The sequence below is a fragment of the Mytilus californianus genome, unplaced genomic scaffold (assembly GCF_021869535.1).
Source record: "Mytilus californianus isolate M0D057914Y unplaced genomic scaffold, xbMytCali1.0.p SCAF_2, whole genome shotgun sequence".
Taxonomy (NCBI): domain Eukaryota; kingdom Metazoa; phylum Mollusca; class Bivalvia; order Mytilida; family Mytilidae; genus Mytilus; species Mytilus californianus.
This window is the reverse complement of record NW_026262668.1, coordinates 105074604-105098699: the sequence shown is the minus strand read 5'-3', so window position 1 is coordinate 105098699 and position 24096 is coordinate 105074604. Positions and strand designations below refer to the sequence as shown.

The following is a 24096-nucleotide window of genomic DNA, read 5'->3' as shown; positions in this document are numbered from 1 at the left end:
ATTGTTTACATCCTTCTACAGTCAGAAAAAGAAGATTAAACATTAATCCATGACCTAGCATAAAATGACCGTCACTAAATGATGCATTCTTAATGTCTATGTCATGTTTTTTTTACTTACAACACAGCACAAAAATAGGATGCTGAAGTCTTGGTTGAGTTATTCTTATACGAAAAAAATGAACATTTCTTTTAATTAGCAAAGGAAGCGTTTAATTTCACCCAATGAATTGCTTACTATTATCTATTAATTATTTCCATAATTTCCAAATATTATATATATGATAATATTGTTAAACAGAAAAGGGCACATTGAATACAGTAAGGACATGATTATTAGTTTCAAGAATAAGGATTACAAATGCACGATAAGGTCCAATGTATTATTAAACAATTAAAATTTCAATAAATTTGGTAGTTTTGTAGGAAATCTCTCCAAACGATCATCAAGGGAACAATTGGCGATTGATTGGTTTATCGTCCTTCCCTTATGTCAACCTGCTCAGTCGCTCCGCTAGAGTTGTAACACAGTACACACATTCAAGTCGATATCCAATCCCTCGGTGCCAGTAGCTGTATAGGTACACTACTTAATATTACAAATCAGTAGTAAGCACTATTCGTTGATTCTCATTAATGCAAATGGAAATATTTCTTTCGAGATCTTAAAATAAAAAGTATAATGTTCGTACACCAATGTTGTATTCAAAGCATATACATGTCATTATCCAGACGTACGATTGACACAACAGCAATGAGTGAACTCAACAAATAAGTGATCATGACAATTATTTACCATGCTTCAAACCTGGTTAGATTCATACTTTTGCATGTGAGGTCCTCAAAATAGTTTGACCAGATAAAGACAATATTTGTTTGCTCTCCATACAGCTTTTTTGAATACGATCAAACGGAGCAAAATCGTATCGTACGGTTTTGTTGCAACGGCACTAGAATGAATACTACGTGAAGAATGATTAAAGAACAACATCACATTTTTACAATGCAGGGGCTCTTTTTACAAAAAAATCTTACGACAAAAAATGATCGTAAGTTTAACTGAAATGTTCATGGCTTACGAGTATTTTTTTCTCGTGTGATGTTTTTAGAAATGAGTCGCATTATCATAAAGATAAAAGCAATAAATAATATATATATCAACATTTGTTATCCGTTAAGGAGCTTCGCTTCTTTCAATTGAACAGTATTGTTAGGGAAAGGAATATGTTCTGTTATACTGTAATAGTTTTAATACTAGATAATAATGTCCATTTGTTATCATTTATATGTCATAACATTTTATAATTTTAATCAATAAGATAAATACCCATCGATTTCCATATCACAGGGTGAAGAATGTATTCTAAATGGGTGACATCTGTTTTGCTGTTATGGATGATTCACGTTCAGGCCAAGCCACCTCACATTGTCTTTATAGTTGCAGATGATTTAGGTAAGACTTCATCTGATGGTCTTGTTTTATAGGTCTTAGATACGAAGATACAAATTGAAACGAATTGTTCTTTATTAATGAAAATAATTAACACATTCAAATTTTATCATATAATTACATAACTAAAATTGCACTGTCATTCACATTGGACAAATGGTATGCCATTGTTGACATACTCTTTTCAGTAATTTTCAAGTTTTTCATCAAGTACCCCTAAAAAAACATTCATTTTAAATTGAACTTTACATACGTTTTTTTCATGAATGCAAGTATTCTATTTTTACAATATTACCACACATATTGTGGTCGTTATATTTATTCATAATTTTCTTTGTAGCCTAAATATAAGTGGATTAAAAAATGGATGAAATCATCAAGTGATAACAATTCTAAGATAAAGAATTGCCCATATTTTGAACTACAAATATAGTTTATCTATATTTAATGTTTAAAGTTAAATGGATACTTTGTATTCATGTAATGGAGTTAATCAAACTAAAGACATTTAAATGAATGACCCCTGCAGAAAATTTAGATGTAAGCTTTTTAGACAAAAACAAGGGCTACAAAAAATAGGTTAAGTTTTGTTCAAATAACTTATAAAAGTTACCATTTCTTCAAAGTATGATGAATGTTGAGAATTTTGTAAAATCCTCTTTTTATTTCCTTGTTCTGTATTAGTGGTTGTATTGATGTTGATCTATAAAGGTTTTAGCCAACTCAAGGAACAATTAGATTTTAATGTAAGTATGAAATTGAAAATGATACACCCTTAGAAAATAATAGTATCTTCCAGTTTCTTTAGAAACTCCGTTAATGACTAAAAGCTATATTTATATGTCAACAGGTTGGAATGATATCGGTTTTCACAACCCAGATATCATATCCCCAAATATAGACAAGCTAGCATATGGTGGAATGATTCTGAACCAGTCATATGTACAACCTGTTTGTTCTCCGTAGGTATTTAAACCAATATCTGAGATTCATACCAACTGAACTGCTTCTTCATTTGTGTTTTTACTAACTTAGATATTGTTTAATATTCTTGGTCCGATAACTTCGCTTAGCTGCCATGCATGTCATATAGATAAGCAAAGTTTACGCTCTCCAGTTTATAGACAATTGACCTTGCAAGCTGGTTGAAAAACAATTTGAAAATTTAATTCCGCAGATTTTATACTGTTGAATTACGACAAACCATCAGATTGTTTGCGCACTATTTATGAAAAAATGATGTCTATATAAAAAAATACTTGTTTATGGCATATGTATGCAAATCATTCAGTATTTTAAAGGTATATTACGAAATTATTTTTGAAAGACAACACAGGAAAGTTTTTTACACGTTTCCCATCGTGACATTAAATATCGTTATCGTCGAGTGTTACAGAAATATTATAAAATATATACAGGAAGCAATAAAAAACAAAAGTCGAGTAGAAACAGACAACACCAAGACCAAATAAAAAGTAGAAAAGAAACAAAAAAGGACCAGTTCAAATCATACTATAGATTTCCGCACAAGCAACTGGGGGCGAACAGTCAAATTGTAATCCATCTCTAGTAAATCACTATTTGTCAAAAAGGTCTGAGTTAAGGTAGCAAGCATTTCCCTTAATCACGGTAGGTATAGTGTCCGACTGGGATCGTGGTTTTTCGAGTCATTTGATAGGTTTTTTTTCGAGTGTGACCCGTTTTTTTTTGAGTGAATATGATAAAAAATGTAAACAAACAGTCTTCCTTTCTGGTAAAACGCGAAAGAAGATGATAGAACCTTATATACAAGATCATAGAAGGTAAATTGGTATTTTTGATAAATAGATATTATCAACCCTACATTATTTTGTTTTACAAACGTTTAATTTAGCCTTACAATGCTTTATTCCAAACTATAGATTAAAGCCATGTCTATACACAAAAAGTCATACCAATGCAAATGTCAACAGAAATGTACGCATGGAATCTATATATAAAACTTAGCTTACAGGCACATTACAAAAATGCTTGTTTTTGCACTGAAAAAGGACATTTTGGAGAGTAAATTCATTTTCATATGTCCGTGTTTTTTCGAGAGCAGTCCGTGTTTTTTCGAGTGTGTCCTTGATTTATCGAGTGAAAAAACAAAATTCCTATGGCTTAAAATGTAATATGTCAGTGCATTTACGTTTAAAAAACAATGAAAAAGTTAAAATAAAGTACTTTTCAAAGCACGAAACAATCATTACACCAGTTTGATAATGCTGTATTAACACGTACATTTTTATAAAAAGTCATCGTTCATTTGGATTCATTAAATCTTCATGTTAGTGTACCGATATGGATTTCATACTAACAGTAAACATTTCGTGATGTAAACAATCTTTATGTGAACTCAGACATGTTGGACTGAGACTTACGTACACATAGTGTGTAAAGCGGGTAAATGTGTTTTTTTACAGAAAATATATTCTTAATGTTTCATTTACTGTTTGTCTTTATGGTAAGTTTAGCTATCTTGGTGTATTCAGGAGTGTACAGAGTTTTACACCGGTGTTGAAAATCTATACACCCTGAGGCACAGCCGAAGGTCGTATGCATTTTCAACTCCGGTGTAAAATTCCGTACACCTCTGATTGCACCAAGATAACGAATTTATTTCTTATTTATCGTTTGTTTACTATTTTTATTCCCGGGAATAAAATAAAAAAAAAAAAAAAATCTTATGACGAACTTCCACTACACATTTTTTCAACACCGACGTTGCTGCGCTGTGCATTGTCAAATATTATCTTTTTTTTTTTATTTGTGGAAAATTTGAAAATTTTATTATTTGGGGAATACTCGAGAATATTTTTATTCTTCACTTGGAATTTTTTTTAATTAATTTTTTTTTTCATTATTATTTGTTCCAAAAGTTAAATTGTCACAATTTAGGCAAAAAATTTATTTTTTGGAAATGTTGGCATATTTTCATATCCCCTGTTGAACTAGGGTGGGGTGTATTTACACCCAGGTAATTTACCAATCAGATTGCAAGATTCTTGCTTCATAAGAAACAGAGTGTTATCGTTCTAGAAACAATATTCAATAGCTCCTACTGTGCGGGGTGTTCAAGTACGCATCCACATCCGGTCAGAATGGGGCATGTAGAGAGAGTGCTACGCTCATTGCACGTTAAGAACCCTTGCGACAGCTCTTTGAAGGGTCAGTAGGTGGCCTGTTGCAAGGCAAACTTTCTGTCCATATCACATACACTCTCATTTTCAGTGGCAGTCATAGTTTCCCGACCTTTATCCCATACGTCCTCTGTTACAGGACCTACTTATTTGATTTATTGTTAATTTGTTCTCGTCCTGAACATGCATGACACATTTGCCACTGGACGTTAAGCAACCAACAATCAATCATTTAGAATTGTCCGTTTATAAATTTAAAAGTTATAAAGAGGCTAAGGTTTCAACTCCATCAGGAAAAGTTGACCTTAGATGGAATTGGCTATTTTTTAGGTCCTTTTGGTCATATAGCATAAAATTATAAAGTGTTGTTTTCATTTTTTCATTAGATATTCCATTCAATTCAAATGTTACTGTAATTCATTTTTTTGGGGGGGGGGGGGGGGGGGCTCTTTTAGTAGAATATTTTGGTTAATATTAAATTTTTCTGATTGTTTACTCCTTTTCCCTAGTTTTCTTGCTCCTATGTATTTTCAACACTGTAATATATATCAATCATGCAATATTATTGACTGTAAAACAAAGGTAGTAGCATGCAATGAAATTAAAAAGATTACGAGTCCATGTAATCGGTTCTTAAGACCGTTTTAAAAAGGAACCATTGATTTCTTATATATCCTAATACTGCAAGGTTATGGTAAAATGTTTTCAGAACAGAAAATTGTCATTAAATTGAAAATGGTTAAATTTGATAAACATAGTAATCTGTTTTGTGACTTATTAAGAATATATAATATGGTTCTTCGCTAAACTAGAAAAAGTCAGTTTTCAAGCCAAATAATGTCTTCTTTCTTATTCACATTTTCTTAAAATAAAAACCGAACCATTTGTTGAAAAACCCGGACGTCTAAAAATGTTGCTCTCGAAAAAACACAGACAATATAAAACCCTATATTATAAGTGAACTGCAAGGAAATTCTGCCTCGTTTGTGTTCAAAACATGTATAGCATTTAGAATAAGATGAACAGTCACGAATAAACTATTATACTTGCAAAATAGCAGTAAAATCACTCGAAAAAACCTGATCAACACTGAAACTCTTCGATAGTTAGCCGGTATATAATTCCAGAAAAAAACGAAGGTAAGAACGAAGAGTCCATCGAATTACTCGATAGAGAAATGTGCATAAATAAGGCTTAAGTGAAAATAAAGTTTATACAATGAACAATTATGGCAATCAATAATGTCACATTTAGCAATTCAAATTTTTAGATTTCTAAAGGATTTTTGCACATTGTGTTAATCATACAAATGTTGTATTTCAGATCAAGGAACTCCTTTATGACAGGCGTTTATCCTTTTAAATCAGGTTTGCAGGTAATGTTTCCCATTTTTGATATATAATATATATTCATATATATAAGTGTTATATATGCACTCCAGAGCAGCTACCAACATGATGACCACTAACTTGAACAAGAAAGAAGGGTAATACTGTGCTCACCACTACAGGAATCCAGCTACAGTTGTTGTTTGGATAATTAATGCCACTCAAGTCGGAAAATATAACTATTTTTACTGTATTGTTGAAAGATTAAAGAAATTTCCCGAGTTTGATTGTATAATTTTTTGTTTCTTTGTTATATTTTCGACAGTAAATGTTTAAGTATTCAAAACTGTGATCTCTGTAACCCTGTAAAAGTAACTTTTGTGCTAATGCATGTTTACGTCTATTTAAGTCAGCATCATCAGAACATGGCAAACGGTATAAATCGTGAAATTTACATCCCTTATGATAGGTTAGAGGCAATATTAGTTTACCGATGTCAAAATCGTATAAAGCAACAAGAATATACAAATCAAGGAAAAGAACAAGAGAAAAAAAGGTAAGTTTCTGATGGCAAAGCTAAAATTGTCTCTTTTGATGTATATTTTAGTATCTATTTTTTCAGTTTGTACCAATACGGTAATGTCTAAAAATGGAAAATGTTAACTGTTATAAGCTTTATTAAGCTGAATTTCTTTTGGATTATTAAAATTAGCATGTTTGATAAACTTTTGATTATCAACAGTATGTACAGCATAAAGGTATCTGTTATTGTACTTGCAACACTAAATTAAATTTTGAAAGCCGCCATATTCACTAAAAAGTTGTGTAGAAAATGTGATAATATACAAAATGATTTTCTATTTACAATTTAAGCATTTTGTAATAATGCCACAACAGCCAGCCTGTGCTCCATTGAATCAGACATTTCTTCCTATGGAATTGAAGAAAATGGGTTATGCAACACATATAATTGGAAAGTAAGTGTAAGATGTCCTTTGAATTTATCTGATAAATATTAATAGTCATTAACCAATTAATATTAATATTATTCTGCGATGAAAAATACTGATAAATTCCTTAGACTTATTGGTCCAGATTAGGTACGGTAATAATGGAATGCACTTCAATTTTTTTTAAAACAAAACAAAGGTTAGGAATAAAATTGAGAATGGAAGTAGGGAATGTGTCAAAGAGACAACAACCCGACCAAATAGCAGAAAACAGCCCAAGGCCACCAATGGGTCTTCAACACAGCGAGAACTTCAGCTGGGCCCGAAACAAAAATGTGTACTAGTTCAGTGAAAATGGACGTCACACTAAACTCCGAAACATATAATAGAACTAAAATTAAAAAAAAACATACAAGACTAACAAAGGCCAGAGGCTCCTGACTTGGGACAGGTGCAAAAATGCGGCGGGATTCAACATGTTTTGTGAGATCTCAACCCTTCCCCTATACAGTGGAGATCACTTCTAACCTCTCATTAGAACTGTCAGAATAAACTGTCCTAGAACAGTTCTACCTAGAACAGTTCTACCCTAGAATTGTTCTAAGTAGAACTGTCAGAATCAGTTCTAGGTAGAACTGTCAGGATCAGTTCTAGGGTAGAAATGTCTAAAACTGTTCTAGCCGTAGAACTGTCCAAATCAGTTCTAACCGTAGAATTGACAGCAGAACTGACTATCATTTCTAACCGTAGAACTGTCAACAGAACTGTCTAAAACTGTTCTAGCCGTAGAACTGACCAAACCTGTCAGGATTGAAGAACAGTTCTAAATGACGTCACTGCAGTTTGGGCATCTCACTGGTCACCATTCAGTGTTATTATTATCGTTGATAAAGCCACACGCAAAATGCCTCCTGAGACAGCGAAAAGTTAATCTTCGCCAAAGTGGAAAATCGTATGTGAAGATTTCCAGTATTTTATCCGACACAGAGGGAGTTGTGATATAAGTCTTTAAATTTTATCAACGTTTTCCGTGATGAAGTTTTTAAATCGTCGTTTTTCATAAACAGTGATAAAGGTGGTGTTCAACTATTGTTTTTCGTGAACAGTTTTGTTGTATTTCCTGTGAACTGGGATCAGCTAATTTAACATTTCGTAAACTCTGATGAAACATCCCTCTTTCCTACATTACCCCCCTCACAGATAGTTTGGGTGGGATGGGGCTGAGATTACTATAACACATAGTATATTATTGTTATAGTAATCTCAGACCTGATAAAATAACAAACTCTACACAAGAAACGGTTAAAAAATAAAATAATTATGAAGAATGTAAACAAACTGTGACCTCGATCAAAACGGTAGCAAACTTATTGTCAAAAAGCATGTTCCATCCACAAAAAAAAAAAAAACGTGTCACCCCTTTCCCGTCAGCATATCGCCAGTCGTTCATTATAAATTCTAGATAATGAAGTTTGGTATTTTCTTTACCTGTAAATACAAATATTTCATAAAATTATTTGTTTTGCCACTCTCCTCCATCGACATCCATCGTAACAAAATTTCCGCTATAAAAGCGACCGAGGAAATGTTTATTGACATTTTCCGTAACGAGAAATGTTAAAACAGTGCTGTGATGAGAATTTTTTAATATATATTATATTCTTTTGACTTATTTATATTTAAGACAAAGAGTTCTTAAAACTGTTCTATAGTTAGAACTGACTAAATCAATTCTAGCCGTAGAACTGACCAAATCTGTTCTAATCGTAGAACTGTTCTACAGATTTCGTCAAAGATTTGGTCAGTTCTAGGTAGAACTGTCCAAAACTGTTCTAGGATAGAACTGTCATGATCAGTTCTAGGCAGACCTGTCTAAATCAGTTCTAGGGTAGAACTGACCAAATCAGTTCTAGGTTAGAACTGTTCTAGCTAGAACTGTCTAAAATGTGTCAGGATGACAGTTCTACATACTGTCCTAGAACAGTTCTCCTGACAGATTCTGACAGATTTGATGAGAGGTTAGAAGTGATCTCCACTGTACCTCTAGCCAATGTAGAGATGTAAATCTTATTAACCTGGTTAGAATAAAAGTTTGTTTGCTGCATAGATTTGAAGCAGTAAACAGGAAATTTAATGGTATTTTGAAAAATCTTTTTTTAAGTCTCCATTAAATGTTTCACAAATGGTTCTATATTTGGGCCGAATATGAGCTTGACTTACGAACAATATGTCTATTGTTGAAGACCATTTGTTTACTATGATGACTTTTGGTTTTGCCGGGTTTTGCTGCAATCTTATTGATATATATCCAACCAGAGACATACAATTCAATAATTGTATTATAATTCTCTGATTTAACACATTCATTGACTATACTTTTATAGATGGCATTTAGGATTCTGTAAATGGGAATGTACACCGACATATCGTGGATTTGATTCGTTTTATGGTTATTACAATGCGAATGAAGATTATTACAATTATGAAGTTGGTAAGTTTAATAAAGAAAAAAGAATTCAAAACATCACTTACCTTATGATGAGATGTTTCAGTGAAATAAATCATTTTCTAGTGATAAGTTCTGTCTTGGCTGCACTATGAGTAGGTTTTAAAGACCCCGATATATCGTAAAAAAGCGGAATAATTCAATAGACAATGTCCTCCGGCGAAACTAAATTATGTAATATTTAAAAATAATGAAAGGTACTTTGGCGAACGTTTCGATTTTTAAGTCTCCCAAACAATGTTTGGAGACTTATTGTTTTGCTCAGTTCTTACTTATTATTCTTTTTCTACTTCTTCCTCCTCCGCTTTTTCAAATGAACTTGTCTTGAATGTCAGCATCCGTTCTCCAAAACCGCTAGTCAGATTTACTTAAGGTTCCACGATATGTTAGACTAACATGTTTAGTGCTGCAATCAGGATTTTGTTTGTGCATTGGGGTCTATAAAGAGGTACTTTGAGGGGCCAAAAGAAGGGAAGGGTTTACTATAGAACCCTATAGGATTTTAAGATTTTTTATTTTCAAATGCTTATAACTTGAGAAAAGTTAGTGATAGACACGTGGGGTCTATAATATGACCATGGGAACATATGGCCTACCAAGAGGTCAAAAGGTCAATGGTCAATTATGACCTGACCTTTGACCTTGAACTATTTTTACAATTTATTCAATCGGGAGAGTCCTTAGGGGATTATACTTATGGGGACTTTTTTGGGAGACTTTGTATAACAGCATTCTGTTATAATCATTACTTGTTAATATTTGATAAGGAGATAAAAAAAACTTAAACATTTAAACAAACAAAGGTAAAATAGAAATACTAGAAATAATAAATCCATTCTAGATATAATCTGTTTTAGTATTTCTGTCTTGTTCTGATATCTTCAACAACAAAAAGGGAATTTTCACAATACTATTTTTTTTTGTATATAACTCTTTTATAGGAATTTAAGCTATAATTTCTTAATAATATAAAGCCCAAAGTTTAATCGTAACTACACAAATGTGCTGTGCAAATAAAACAATTGTGTGCAGTTTTAAAGATTGCTTAAAAATGACTCAATTTGCATTCTCTCTTTAAAAAAAACCAATATTTTTCTTTTCGCTTTGAATGATCATATAATTTTAAGTTAAGAAGTAATAACTTTCAACCAGCAACAATACGTAAAAATAAAAGTTTTTTTTGTGAATTTTCTGCAAATATCATTAATGCCATTCAATATGAAATAGATTTTACCTATTATAATGCATTACTACTTTTGTGTTCATTATTATGTACATAATACTTGTGCAATATTCTATTTTATAAAAACTAAATCACGGTTTTATTGTTAGGTTCGTGCTGTAATATCTGTCAAAATTCACATTCGCGTAAATCTAGGTCGGTCAAACATTGTAGATTGAACGCATCAATTTCCTAATTGATTGGGAATAACATGACAGCCATATGATAAATTTTTGCAAGCTTACATTATATTTAGTTGGCACTTGTTACTTTAGAATAGACTCAGAGTTCGTTCAGTACAAAATTCAGTAAACATTATTAGTCCCGGACATTGCAATTAGTAAAAGAAAGATAATACCTTTTAAAGCTAACTTAATTTGTTTTATCATTCTAAAAATCATAACAGCTTTAAATAACGTTTGTTTATTTGTGTAATTGCAATATTCATAAAATACCTTAATTACAAACTTGTAAATTGTTCACATATTTGTCCTTTGTCTGTATGGGAATCATACCACATCACCATATTTTGATTTTGTTCAATTTTGTTTTATAGATAAGGGTTCAGACTTCCGAGTTGATAAAAAAGCTGAAAAACCCAATGTATACTCGACAGTAAGTTTAAGTAATGTTTTTGATAAAAGTCATTCTTTTTTTTCTCTCATGTTTTTGATAAAAAGTCATTCTTTTTTTTTTTTTATAGGAATCAATGTTTTCTCTTAGATTCATCCTAGATAATTGACCAGCCTTTCATGTGATAGTAACTCTCATCTTGTTATACAATTCGTAAATATTCAATAAATCCCATACTCTATGAACAATAATTCATGCTATATTATAAAAAGTTCAATGTCTGTATATTCTGTCTAGTTTTTGGGAACATCCCTTAAATATCCCTTCCGAGGCACCTGAGTAAACTCCTGGTTTTTGTTGGGGTTTGTGTTGCTCAATCGTCAGCGTTCTTTGTGGTGTTTTCTGGCTTTGTTTGTATTTTTTTCATTTATTTCGATGAGATTATCAGTTTTTCTTCGACTTACACGAGTTGTAAATGTCCTATTGGATACCGCGTTTTGTTTAAACGATCTAAATAGGATCAAGATTGAACCAGATTTACAGCGATTGATAGATTGGCAAACGCTCTTCCTTTCAATTCTTGGCTGTTAATTCTGTTCCAATTAGTTGCGTTTCTTGGAAAAATAGATTCCATCACTGCAACAAGTGTGTTACGATATTTCTCCACTCGAGACAGTTAAATTTTAATATTTAAAGGGCGAGGCTTGCCGAGCTTTTTAAATAGTTAAAATTTAACTGTTAAGAGTGGAGAAATATCGTAATACACGAGTTATAGTGTGGAATCTGATTCTCTAATGATTTTTATCCTTCCTTTTCAAAGATTTTTCAAAGTTGTGTTCTTTATACGTGACGTCATCAGACATGGTCGCATTTTTTCATGACGTCACAATAGGAAATTCAGAAGAAAAAAAAATTAACGTCGTAATTGAATTTCGACCAATCATTTGCTGAGAACAGATATTTCACTTGTGATAATAAATATTTTTCTCACACCACTCAAGAAATGTGAAAATAGCACAAAAATTAGAGAATCGCTGTCTTATTATGTGAGGCCGTGTATTTATACATCACAAAGACTTAAATGGCACCTCTCAGCAAGAGTAGATGTTTGGCTTTGTTCGCATAGAGAGTATAGCAAAGCCTTGTTTAGAAACACGCATAAAATATGCTTATTTCTTCAATGGAAAATACAAACGGGTTTTACATCTTTAAAGGCCTTTATGAAAATTGATCTTCTTAACAGTATAATCAGCATAGATACAAGGATTAAATTTTTTTACGCCAGACGCAGGTTTCTTCTACAAAAGACTCATCAGTGACGCTTGAATCAAAAAAGTTAAAAAGGCTAAATAAAGTACGAAGTTGAAGAGCTTTGAGAACCAGGGATGGGGTAATCGTAATCTGTAATCGTAATCTGTAATCGTAATCGATTGTAATTGATTACATTTTTTCAAGTAATCACCAGTAATCTGTAATCGATAACATTTTCGATTACATGTAATCGTAATTTAATCGATTACAGCAACCATTATGATGTAATCATCGATTACTTTTTGATTACATTTCGATTACTTCAGTAAAATAGGTTGACGAAATATGACCTAGTTTGAATGAAAATGTATTCATTATTTTATAGTACAGATAAAATAGAATGTATTAATAATACATAAAAGTTTATCAAATACCTTATTTAGATCTGTTGTCTCAAGTTGCATTATGATTAACCAGACCTCCTAATAAATTTTAATGTATTTCAAGCTTTTGAAACAAATGACTTTCAATGCTTGTCAATAATTTAAGACCTTTATATTAAAAATAAGAAAATACATTAAGAATAAGAAAATAGTCCTAAGTTAAGTTCTGTACTACATTGATGTAGTAAGCTTATTTGTAATGAAATTCCTTAAAGCTTAATTTTCAATAAGAGTTAGAATTTTAGCTTAGAATAGATAAATTGTTGATTCTTCATAATGTTATGATATAAAAATTAAGAAAGTATACAAGTTTTTTTTACGATGAACCAATGCATTGAAATTCTTGTTCGGTAATTGATACATGTTTCCCATTTTGACACTAAAATATATATTGATTGTGATTTTGAATAGAAAATAAAGAATTCTAAACAACCTCCTTGTCTTTACTAATCAGATGATCATAGACTTGTAATTAATGAGATGCAGACTTTGTTTTGATTTCAATTATGTCTTATTAAGTGAGAGATTTACATTATATTGCCCAAGGTTATAAATTGTTCTCCATTGGCCGTTTTATAAGCTGTAATTAGGGAGGTTATCCAAACAAAAGGATAAACTCATTAGTGTAATTATGAATTAATAATTCAATCTTTAGAATTAGCTGAACTAATCATTCTACTTTTTTATACATATTTTTCAGAGGAAACCTCCAAAATTGAAATGAATTATATTCAAATATACCTGTTTAATAATGAGTAAAAACAAAAAAATAAAGGTAAGTCAGTATGACAGAAAAATTTCCAAAATATGTAGAAAATAACATACAATATACAGAAGCAATTGATGCAATAGTCGATTTAATTTCAAGAATGTTCTCATGTTTATAATAACTCACTCAAGAATTTTAAAATAGGTCAGGCCCTCTGTAAGAGTTTAAGCTTCAATCTAGAAAACAACTGTCAACATGATATTTTGAAACAATGCTTTAAAAGCTGTTTTTGAAAAGTTCTTAATTTTCACTATAAATACGTTGAGCAATATAATTGTGTTTAACTTTCTTTGTTATTTTTTTATATTATTGTGAAGCATGTAATTGACAGTAATCAAATTAATGTAATTACTTTTGATGAAGTAATCGATTACATACAAAATTCAGAGTAATCAATTATTAATCGATTGCACAAAAATACTTCAAGTAACGATTACATTTGTCAGTAATCGTGCCCATCCCTGTTGAGAACCCAAAATTCCGAAAAGTTTTGCCAAATACAGGTTAGGTAATCTATTCCTGGAGTAGAAAATCCTTAGTATTTCGAAAAATTCAAACAACTTATTCTAAATGAATGATGTCTCTACGAAGTTCAGTTCCTTCGTTATATTTTTTGGGGGGATAATAAAGTCCTTAATAGACAACATTTTATGAACATTTGATGAATCGTCCAATCGATATGTAATTGCATTTATTTAAAGGTTTTAACTTAGTCTTAAATCAGTTTAAAGACAATATTTTCTCCGGTCGTCCTCATCGAGCGAAAAGATTGACAGCATTTTTTATATCTTATCATAGTATCAAGTATATTTTTGAAATGATCGATTTCTTGTGGGTGTTTTTTTTCAGTATGCCTACTCCCAACGTGCTGACGAAGTTATCGGAGGTCATAACAAAAATCAGCCCTTATTCCTATACTTACCCTTCCAGTCTGTCCATGAACCTATAGAGGTCAGTAACAAGTAGCATTTTTTAAAGTATCTTTTTTTTTGACAATAAAAATTTGTTATCAAAGCATTGTTTAATCTAGCACAATGTTTTAAAACATCACTGATAAAAATTATTCTTCACATCTATTGTCTTTTAAGTTGTTTACGTAGAAATCGAAGTTTGATATAATATAAAGATAAACGTAGTTGCTGTTTTCCCTTATAATTTTACACTGTAAAAAATTGTAACTATTTTGAGCTATTGACTACTGAGTTAACCCCTTAAAACTGCAGCAATGGGTTAACACCAAACCGACCATCAAACCAAGAAAACATTATCTCACTTTCTTTATATGACATGGTAAATGCTAAACTATATGAAATGATGTTTTCAATGCACCAAACAACGAAGCCCATTATAATGATAGCAACACGAATTATAAATATATAAACATGTTACTTTTTATTGAAGGTACCACAAATTTACGAGAACATGTACAGCAATATCAAAAACAAAGGTCGACGACAGTTTTCTGGTAAAATAGTATTAACGGCACTAATTTTACTGTACCAGATACACATTTCGACAATCAATGTCTTTTCAGTGACCCTCGAGAACTTAATATTAAAAAATCTAAAACTTATACTAACATTTAAGAGCAGATCGAAGCAAGAATGACTTTAAATATTGCCCAATTCAGGCTAGGAATCAGAGCTTTGCATCAGGGAGATATATTTAGAACAGTACCATACACTGGAAAAATTGGTCTAGTATTCTAGTACGTCAGTTTTATTTATTGTGAGGCCAAAACAAATATTTAACAGAGTTTTACTATTTAAGTTACTTGTGCCAATTTTTATGTTATATGCATTATTTGAAATCATGACCTAGTAACGATGTTTAAAATGAAGATTAAGATTATATTTCAAAATAATGTAATTAAAACAAAGATTTTGCTATATACATCACTTGTTTCTTACATAGCTAATATCTGGATTAGCTAGTTTTTTGAAGTTTGATTTGAAAAAGACACAAAAATCATTTGAAATATAAATCAAATCAGCTGATTAAACAATGACAAAAACAAATACAAACTTTTCGCAATTACTCGCTATTCAATGTCTTAAGTTGTAAATTAAAGATTCAAAATTTAAACTCTCAGTTGGAAATTCAAGATTGAAGAAATTCATTCGCAAAACGATACTTAAATTTTACATCAAAATTTATCATCAATCAGATGAAAGCTGCATAATGTGAAACTATATTAAGTATAAGTTTACACTTTGTTTCATAAAAAAGAATGGCCAACGTAGATACAAGTATCTTGTCTTAGGGAGGGATAAATCATACCATGTAAAAAAAACACTTTGATTCAGACAAAAAATTCTCTGAAAGTGACATTATCAAGATGCTTGATTTCTTGAATGACAACATATTTGTTACGTTTGGAGGACGAGTTTTTCAACAACAATCGGCATTCCCATGGGAACCAACTGTGCTTCTCTTTTTGCCGACTTGTTCCTTTATTCATATGAGGCTGAATTCAAAAGAAACATCTGAGGAAGAAAGAAATGAAGTTAGCAGTATCCTTTAACTTCACTCTCCGCTATATTGATGATGTTCTCTCACTAAATAATTCAAAATTTGGTGACTATGTTGAACGCATCTATCCCATCGAACTTGAGATAAAGGATACAACATATACAGTCAAGTCTGTCTCATATCTTGACTTACATCTAGAAAATGACAATGAAGGTCGGTTGAAAACAAAACTTTACGAAAAAAGAGATAATTTCAGCTTCCCAATTGTGAACTTTCCATTGTATGTAACAACATTCCAACAGCGACTGCATACAGAGTATATATCTCCCAGTTGATACGATATTCCAGGTCTTGTATTTCCTATTATGATTTCCTTGATTGAGGGCTAATGCTCACAAGGAAGCTATTAAACCAAGAGTTAAAAGTGGTTAAGTTAAAATCCATCACGAGTTGGTTGACAGATGACAACTGGATATATGTTCCAATCGTCGTTACTACAATCCCGTCCCCTTTTCCCCGAATGTGACATATCGAATTAAGCTTATCACCGGGTTTGTTCCAACATGAGCAACACGACGGGTGCCACATGTGGTGCCGGATCTTATTACCCTTCCGGAGTACATGAGACCACTCCCAGTTTTTGGTGGGATTCGTGTTGCTCAGTCTTTAATTTTCTATGTTGTGTTTTGTGTACTGTTGTTTATCTGTTGGTCATTTTCTTTTTTTTGTCAGTTTATTTTCGACTTTATGAGTTTAAATGTTTCTTTGGTACCTTTCCTCTCTTAAGCAGCGTAGATTTTGAATTTGAAACTGATAGAATTTCAAAAAAATAATGTAAATGATTTACAAATTAATATGATTCGAAGGAAATAAAAAATCTCTCTTTTGCATTTAGCATTTTTTTTAATGAAAAGGTGGATCCAGCAACCTTTTAAAGACACGAATTCAATGAAAAATATATCGGCTAGTCTCATTCTAGGCGATTTTTGTGAATTTTAAGAGGCGAAAAAGGGGAAAAACTTCCGCCCTATGGATCAACTATTTTCTCGAAATTATGAATGCCCCGTCCACCCCCCCCCCCCCCCCCCCGTAATGTTAAACTTCAAAGGAATGTACAACTGATTACCAATGCAGATACCTATACGAATATTTTTTTGAAAGGACCAAGACTAGTGATGTGCCTTTAAACATCTTATAATATCTTTTAAAAGTTATCAATTTATAAAAGCGCTTTTCTAGATCAACCACCATATATAATTCAAAAATACATTGAATACAGATATACAGGAAACTAAAAGCTTTCATGTGATTTGTGTTTTTGAGGATGGCATTTTGAGGCTTGAATTTCAAATTCAATATTAAATTGAGTTTCGGTATCTGAAGGTTGTAACTCCAGATGAGAAATTCAATATCTAATTGTGAAGTTCTAGATTCGATTTTACATATAGTCAAATCCACGATATTAGTAAGCATCCGAAGCGCTTTTCTAGATTTATCAGAAAGTAAAAACAATAGGAAATACTTTGTGTTTATATAGAGTAATTAGTTTGAAAAACAGAACTTTTGACTTCTAATCACAAGAAAGTACATCACAAAAGATACTTTGTTACACTTAAAATGCAGCACCAGGTGCATTTAATTGCACAAAATTAATCTGTTATTGTTTGAACGTCCAAACGTTTGCTATTTAGATTCTTATAGTAACGAAACATAAAAATTAACACAGCTTAAATTGTAAATTGTAAATTGTAGGCATGGTAACAGCACTAGATGATGCGATAGGAAATGTAACACAATCACTTATGAAATATGGATTGTACAATGAAACGCTTATAATATTCACAGCTGATGTATTTTTTTACTTTTTGCATTTTCCCCCCAAGTTGAATGATATAATTAGCTTTAAAAAAGCATGACATACCTTTGAATATCAGATTTAATAATCCTGCAAAATAGCCAAAATACCTTTTAAAATCATATATAATTACTTCACATTGGAATTATCGACGTAACCATGTAGGTTTCCCCTTTTCTGATTATTTTCTTTCATGTATCATTATTTTCCTTGTCGTATATAGCTTTCATTCTTTACATTATAATGGTGGATGGACAGCATTTTCTGGAAATAACTACCCCCTTCGTGGTGGCAAATTAACTGTTTACGAAGGTGGTACCAGAGCAGTCCAGTTTGTTCATGGAGCAGGAATATCCAAGTCAAACTACACATTCAATGGGTAATTGTGGTCCAATTATGTAACACAATGTGTGAAAGATTACGGAGAAAGACATTTTTTTTTGCAACAAGGTGTTGTTGTCAAATATGAAATATAGAGTGAGTTAAACCATGGAAGTATTATATTATATATATATTAATTGATTTCACAATTATCCTCTATAATCTTTTTGAGTTCATTTAATCTCCCTTTGATCTTCAATATCTAATTTTGCTTAAAATTCTTTTCTCATTATACACCTTAAAGTATAGTGAACAATACAACTACAATACTGGTATATCAGTAATGTACCAGTATTGTTGTTTTTTTAAAAAAAGTTACAATACTGGTACAAAATTTTTATACCAGTATTGTAGACAATACTGGTATACCAGTATTGCGATCACCAACTACAGGAGATCCATAAGCTGAATGGCCGAGTGTGTTCAATTTGAAAATAAAAGAGTTAAAATGCAGGAATCGCAAAAACAGATGTTGGACATCAGAGTAATCTCGGCCTATGAGTATGAGTTTTAGGCAATTTGTAGGGGGGAGTGTTCAAGGGAAGCAAATACTCTTTAAATTATGCATGTTTCAAAAATTGGGGAAAAATTACACAGAGCGTTGAGTCATTTTTTTCAGACAATTTAAATAATGACTAATGTAGACTTACCTTCTAATTCTATAAAAAAAATCACAACTACTGAACAGGAACAATCATGGTACTTTTTTGTCTATGAAACTACACTATGACATCTGATCTTCAAAACCTACAAACAGACACAGAAATATCATCAAATAGTGAAATATAAGATTGATTGCACCGTGTATGGATAGTTCCGACACGTGTTACATGGGGAGCCCGTTTGTTTACAAATAATAATGTCACGTGATCACGCACTGACCGTCACAAATTTTTATCCTCCGCCATTATTCGTATTACACAATATTACTGTACTTGCACAATTCACAAATGCATAACCCATTAATCTTGCGGACATGCAATGGGAATGTGCACGGTTATCAAAAACTACAAAAATATTGCATGTACAGTTAATGAAGAAGTTATTTCATCAAATAGATATTTAGATAAGATTTTCACTCATGACACAAATTGACTGGGTGTCATCGCCATCGGGGATAATTGATAAATGGGATTAAATTGACCGCCAAGAAGGTGAAGAGAACCACCTCTGGAGAACCTTAACATTAATAAGTAATACTCACCAAAATTTCTCTATAATTAACGCTATTTTCTGTTGGAAAATTTCAGAAAGATGCTGATAAACTTATTTGGTGACACAGATTATTTTCTTGTTTAAGCGCGAAATATATTCTTACTCTTAATGCTTGACGTAACAAAATTTGTATATAATTATATTTTACTAAAGCTCAGCGTAAATATGCAGAAGCATGACAATACATTAATGATAAAATGTGTAAATATTTCTGTAAAAGAATATAATTTTACTTTCCCAGTATACTTCACTTAGAATTACATTTGAGCGCAAGAAAGTCTCCTTGTGAATAGGCCCGGGGTCGAAGTTCAACATATCAACGGGAATTTTTGCGTGTGCTTGATTTGCTTTACATCGAGGCTACAGCTTTTCAACCAATCGGGGAATGTTTACCTAGGGCATACATCTATTATTACTGAAGGTTTTGACATGTTTAAACCGGGTTTATAGATAAATGGAATGTTGTTGGTAAATACAAAACAGAAAAAGATGAACACTTTTAGCAAAAGATAAATTGGATCGGGGGTCTGTGAATTCACATTATTTGTACAACTCTCCTTACTCTTGGGAAGCGTGTGCTTTACATCGAGGCTTGCGTTGCTTTACATCGAGGCTTACATTGACGCCATAGTAGTTCAACCAATCGGGGAATGTTTATTTGGGGCATACATCTATTTTTACTGCAGGTTTTGGCATATTTTAATCGAAATTAGAGAAAAATGGAATGATGTTAGGAGATATAAAACAGAAAATGATAAATATTTTTAGCAAAAGATGAATTGGATCGGGGTTCTGTGTATTCACATTATTTGTACAACTCTCCTTACTGATGGCAAAAAATGGAATTTCCGTGACCTAAATGGTTCGCGAAAATTAATATTTTTATATATATATAGTAATAATACTTCCATGGTTAAACAAATTGCGCAAGATGTAGTTAAAAATTTATCAATGGAATCTTAAATGTTTTTTAAGAGTGATGAGAATTAATCTGTGGTCTATATTTAGCGTTACGATTAATTAATGAGAAACTGAAGTTAAAGAAGTAAAAGTATTACAATTGGTAACAAAGTAACACATATAATTTTTAGTAATTTTTTTTATAGGTATCGTGTAGGTGTAGGGGTTATATAAAAGGATCGAATTGAACTTATTTGATTGTAAATTTATTAATATATTTCTTATGTCTTGTGTAAATAAACATCTCTTTGCTTTTATTATGTAGGATTCTCAAAATTGTAGAAGTTTTCCCCCCTTTTGTTTTTTGTTTTAACCAGATAATTCGATATTTAAGAGAACGTATTGATTATACCTAGAAATTGTTTTATTAAATTTTGCTAGTCTTGAATAACCCAGTGAACTAAAGGCGATTAAACAAACCATCGTAATACTTTAATTGATAAATTAAAGCAATTCAAGGGGAATTGAAAACGATATTGAATTTCCAAATTGGGGTTTATCCGTGGGCTTAAGTGCGATCATCATTGGAATAGCCATATTTTGTACTGTTAAATTATTAAGAATATATCTTGGTTAGCTAAAAAGAAAAGTGTGAGTTCTGGTTATAATGCCATGAACGATGGGTATAAAATGGTGTCAACGCAATTGGTTGGAACAGATGTTACTGCTTCCAGAGAGATGTCTTCCTCTGCGCCATTGATCAGGGACGAAACTTAACCGAAGACCAATGTTAAAAGTCTCTTGAGAAAAAATTGTTAAACGGGAAAGAGAAAGATGTACCTAGAGCTAGATACGTCAACAACTTAGTAATTGGACTAGAGTGTAAACCTTACAACGTTGATGACCGACACTTGTACAAAGAATTGCGCACTTTCAAGTAGTTGAGGAACAATATGCTATTATGGTGACGGGAAAAATATGAACAATATATACCCAAATATTAAACTTTATAAATCATATGAACTATATATATATATATCCAGATATTGAACGTTATGAATTTTATGAACTCTTGACCAAAAACTTAACAAGGAACTACAGAATTTATATTAGCATCAATAAAGAAGGACTATCGTATTTTACCGAACTTTCGTTCTTATTGCGATGGGAGGAATTATTATGTAACACAATGTGTGAAAGAACAATATTTACCAAGGTGTATTCAAATGTAACTTAATTGATACAAGTATATGTATCCTGCAGACACTTATTAACAATGTGCACGAATATTATAGTACACATACCCTGCAGACAATTAATGACAATGTCCACGGCTTAATTAACATGTATCCTGCAGATGTTAATTGCATTGTCCGATGCTTGACCTAGTACAAGTATTATTCAACAGCTAGACTACTTTATAAACTATACCGACAGTTATTGGCTATTGTTGAAAGCTGATTGATGACCCCTCTGAACTATATAAAATCCAGCTTTGGACTAGAACGGAGATTTCCGACAGGAGATTCCACCAAGGTCTCCCCCCTCGTGGGTAGGCTGGAATTAATCAGGACCGAACAGTTATATCGCTATACGATCACGTGTTCATGTGAGAATTCGCTAACACCAGAATTCGTCAGATATCGACCAATGTCACAGTGAAAAACAATTATTGAACTTTCGAACTATCTTTAGAAACTTTGTAAATTACGTAATAAATTATTATTCTTTCTTAGACTTCTTTACATGAGAAGCGGTCGTAGTTAATTCACCATATTTGGTGTCAATTAAAGAGTATATGATATAAAAATCAAGATTCCAGTACTTTTGATCTCACAATTCGATTTAATTAATGTGTTCCTACTTTTCAATTTTTTCAATTTTTAAAAATTATAATAAAATGTACGGTTATTTCCACAAAATATAAGATATACGATTTTAACCTTGGGTATTTGTTTTTTTCTTCTTCTTTAATATGAAACAAATGAGTACAGAGTTTCTAATGTCCATAGATAAAGCATCATTAGTAACAGATAAACTTATGTTTTAGAATGATGCACGCAGTTGATTGGATGCCTACAATACTGGCAGCAGCAGGAGGTGGTTCAGGTATGGTTACAATAACTCAATTGACAAATAAATCAGGAAAGTTACAAGGAATACAATGTTGTAGAATATAAATGTATGCTCCCTGACTTAGCTTCAGTGCAGATCTCGTTATCTACCTTTCCATAAATAATCCATATATGCATGCTGATTTCTCACAATTAACCATAACTCGATGCAGGTTTCATAAGTTACCTTGAAGTATAAAATATGTTGGTGAAATGCAGTTTCGATTTAAAGTATCAGAAAAGCCATAGTCATTTAAACAAAATAAATAACACTGATATTTTAATGATATTTCTTTGGTAATGGTCTTTTCTCTTTAATTTAGTTCCAGGAATAGATGGGATAAACCATTGGCCAGATCTTCAAGATGGGATACCACGACATACCAGGACTGAATTTATATATAACTTAGATGATTCCACTGTCCCCGTAAATGGAAAAGCAGCAATAAGGTGAGAGCTCAGATAATCATATGAACTGAATAAGTATTTATATAAAGTTATAAACTCAACATTTCACTCTACACATGTTTTGAATATTGGGGGCAATAAACCGAAAAAAAGGCATGTTTCATGACCAATACAAGAAACAGTAAAAGATTGCATTATATATTTAGGTAGCTCGGGTGTCTTATTCTGAGCATCCCTTCTGTGCATGTTGCAAAAATACTTTTTTGATTTGAAATATTCTAAAAAGTATCATTCAATATAAACAGTAACACCTAAAACTGAAATTTAAAGATTAAACTATAAAAAAAAAGTTTCGTTAAGTGTATTTAAATATGACAGTTGTTATCCATTCGTTTGATGTGTTTGAGCTTTTGATTTTGCCATTTGATAAAGGACTTTTCGTTTTGAATTTCCCTTGGAGTTCAGTATTTTCGTTATTTTATTTTTGAAATTAAGAGCAGATAATTATATTGAATATGTTAGGACAATTTGTGTTTTTTTTTAATTTTTCAAGAAAATAATGCCCGTGACTCCCTATTTTTATTTAGATTTCGAAAGTATTTATGGAAAGCAATTCTCTCATTGAATTTGACCAAATTCTATCGTTTAATGTTTCCTCAATAAGGAAAAATTAAGTTTCCTCTATATTACCCAGATAAATTAACCTGTATTTCGTTAATTATAATGTATTTTAACGAAAAACAAGGTCCAAATTTGAAAGTATATGACCAGAGGTCTTTTGCAGAAGTTTAAGAAAAATCTATCGTCGAATATTTAGACACCCCAGCTACCTTAAAATGTATCAATGTAAGATATTATATCGATATTTAGATCGTCTGAAGACATCCCTGGGAGATATATCGACAAGAAAACATTTTTACTAGGATACCCTTGTTTTCAGTCCATTCTATGAATGTAATAGATGTTCAGTCGTCGACTGATTTTAAACTATTAAATATATTTCATACTAATAAACTTAAGGCGACAGTAGTTAACCGATGTTCAAATCTTGTAAAACAATTAGGAAATGTAGTGACAAAATATTACCTCCCCTGTAAAC

At 31.6% G+C, this 24096-nt stretch overlaps 1 protein-coding gene across 1 annotated transcript; it reads left to right on the top strand.

Moving 5' to 3' along the window:
* Positions 1 to 1371: 1371 nt before the first annotated feature.
* Positions 1372 to 23043, top strand: LOC127727743 (arylsulfatase B-like). The gene is made up of 12 exons (XM_052234858.1): positions 1372 to 1452; positions 2300 to 2411; positions 5934 to 5985; positions 6812 to 6915; positions 9273 to 9379; positions 11173 to 11231; positions 14502 to 14603; positions 15054 to 15117; positions 17877 to 17972; positions 18220 to 18358; positions 22526 to 22584; positions 22913 to 23043. The coding sequence occupies exons 1-12, from the start codon at positions 1395 to 1397 to the stop codon at positions 23041 to 23043; spliced, it is 1083 nt and encodes a 360-aa protein (XP_052090818.1). The 5' UTR covers positions 1372 to 1394.
* The last annotated feature ends 1053 nt before the right edge of the window (positions 23044 to 24096 follow it).

What these genes read in the sequence shown, in the direction of transcription:
- LOC127727743 (XM_052234858.1), top strand. Translation starts at nt 1,395, where the DNA reads ATGATTCACGTTCAGGCCAAGCCACCTCACATTGTCTTTATAGTTGCA. An exon ending in TTATTACAATTATGAAGTTG is followed by an intron (nt 9,380 to 11,172) that starts GTAAGTTTAATA and finishes TTTGTTTTATAG; the next exon opens with ATAAGGGTTCAGACTTCCGA. An exon ending in TCAAACTACACATTCAATGG is followed by an intron (nt 18,359 to 22,525) that starts GTAATTGTGGTC and finishes CTTATGTTTTAG; the next exon opens with AATGATGCACGCAGTTGATT.